A 2,500-nucleotide genomic window follows, 5' to 3' on the forward strand; every position below is an offset into this window, starting at 1 on the left:
AATTTATTTAATATAAAGGAACTTTATGAGATAAAATGTCTCCAATATATATATATATATATATATATATATATATATATATATATATATATATATATATATATATATATATATATAGATGTGTGTGTACGTGTATGATGTATGTATGTATGTATACACACACAGACACACACACACACACACACACACATATATATATATATATATATATATATATACATATATATATATATATATATATATATATATATATATATATATATATATATATATATATATATATATAGTATACGATTTAAAAGTCCATAAACAAATATTTTTTGTATTACTCTAAACGTACAAACTGTATCTATAAGAAATATCAAGATATAGTGAATGATAAACACAACAAAAGCTAAAAATAAAATAGCAATAATATGTGAGGATTAAGACTGAAACGCCGTTATGTTTAAGAATATATTTACAATGACGAAAACCTCTCGCTCTATTCGTTGCCTTCCCTGAATTTCAGAATATATAGAAACGAATTATGGATGGGGGAGGGGGGGGAAGGTTTTAGGGACGTCAGTCTTCAAAAGGATTATCATAAAATTCAAAGTAGTTATATTCGTAGCGAAATACTCAAGGAAACCGATGGATATTTCTTATCGCTTTTCTCTTACAGCCTTCCGTTCTTTTTCCTATTCTGGGCGTTGCTGATTTTTTTACTAGAATAGCTTGTTTGAAAGAGTGTGTTCGTTTCTGTCAGATTCTATTATGCTATTGTTTAGCCCTCTGCCGCTTAAGTCTTCTACTGCTGAAAAAATTACAATTGACGGAGAAAACAGTTAACTAACACTTGCACGAATTAAAGGTGAATAATCAAAATCACGAGAATAAAATGAAGTTGATTGAGAATATGTGGGTAATTCGATTGTCGTCTAACTACAGCATTGGATGTTGAGATTAAAATTTGGAGTATTACAAAATATATAATATTAAAATCAAACCTTATGGTTCAGAATATTCATCTGACATTAGTTCGGTTTACTAAGCTCCATTACTGCATAACGGCTTTTGTTATATATATCTCCAAAGCTCAGACCAGAAACTTAAATCTCTTTTCAATTTAAAAAAGTTCCTAATCCCTATGAAACGTCATGTGCATCTGTGGATGAAGGTTTATACTAAATGGAAAAGTTGTGAATCCCTTTTAAACATCAAGAGACTTCCAGAATGACTTGGAGGATTGGCAAAGTTGGGGTAATATCGGACACTAAACGGGACTTTTACCATAAAAAAATAAATAAATAAAATATAAAAAATAAAAAGGTTTTACTAGAGGCTGCCACGATGTGGCAATTGAGTCCTGGAATTTTACCATCCAGTGGCATTAAAAGAGAAGCGTGATCACCAAACTAAAAGTTATATAATAAAATTTTTAAAGATAAAAGAAAGAGAGATTACATCAATACAAATAACCAGAGAAGAGTTTTAGAGGATGTTCCACAGTATACCCTTTGCCTTCCAGAATTTTATGTTGTGGAATTGAAAGAGAAACATGAATACAATTCCAACGGTAGAATTCTTTCATGGTTATCTTAATATGTTAAATTCCTTAATGGAAATAAACTGTCTATTTTCTATTTGTTTTTATGCCATTATTGATCATTCTAAAAATAATCCTTTATATTAATCCTAACATGTTAATATCTGTAACTATGGTGCTTTTTCTAAATTTATTTTACTAATAACAAATAAAGGTAAAGATTATTTTTCCAGTGTCAGATAAACAAAAAAGTAAAGAAATATGAACACGTATAAGTAATATTTGTGTTCACTAATATAGACTAATAAGCTGTTTAATACCTATGTAAATATACGTTTGATAGCATGTTTCATCCCAACTGCTTAACAGTAAAAGAAATTAAAAAAAGATACATGTTCCGACAATCAGAAAAATACAACTATAAAATTTATATAATAAAGCACATTTGTACATAAACATTCATTCAGAAAAAAAAAAATATCCTACATCTAACGAAGTCTTTCTCCGTTTCCCCCACAGATCAAAAATGGTCTTCGGCAGTTCCTCCTCTTCCTGGTGTTCCCTCATCGTGGTGAGCTTCGTCGTATTGATGGTGGTGTTCGCAGGGGCGGGCGAGGCCATGCCCCCGCCCATCTGCACAGACCAGAAGCTCCCTCTCAGCCCATACGCCCAAAAGCTCTGCGCTGCCCTTAACAATATCGCCGAGTTCTCCCGCGCTATGGAGGAATACCTCGATGCAAAAGGTGGGTCACATGAGCGGCTTTCGAACATCTACTATTTATGCATTGCACATACGGTAGTTTATTTCTCGGTATTTGTTTAAACATAAGTACGAATATATATATATATATATATATATATATATATATATATATATATATATATATATATATATATATATATATATATACCTGAAGAGAGAGACAGCAGTCTCTGAAATATAGTACTTTCCTCTCTATATTTTGTGTTTTT

At 30.6% G+C, this 2,500-nt stretch overlaps 1 protein-coding gene across 1 annotated transcript in view; it reads left to right on the forward strand.

Moving 5' to 3' along the window:
- The window catches only part of LOC135225642 (myosuppressin-like), an 81,289-nt gene that overhangs the window by 64,152 nt on the left and 14,637 nt on the right, over window positions 1–2,500 (forward strand). The window contains exon 2 of the mRNA XM_064264968.1: window positions 2,048–2,271. Within this exon, the coding sequence (XP_064121038.1) occupies window positions 2,055–2,271 (217 nt within the window). The 5' untranslated portion in view covers window positions 2,048–2,054. The remainder of the gene's footprint in view (window positions 1–2,047; window positions 2,272–2,500) is intronic.

Source organism: Macrobrachium nipponense, chromosome 13 (assembly GCF_015104395.2).
Source record: "Macrobrachium nipponense isolate FS-2020 chromosome 13, ASM1510439v2, whole genome shotgun sequence".
Classification (NCBI taxonomy): Eukaryota; Metazoa; Arthropoda; class Malacostraca; order Decapoda; family Palaemonidae; genus Macrobrachium; species Macrobrachium nipponense.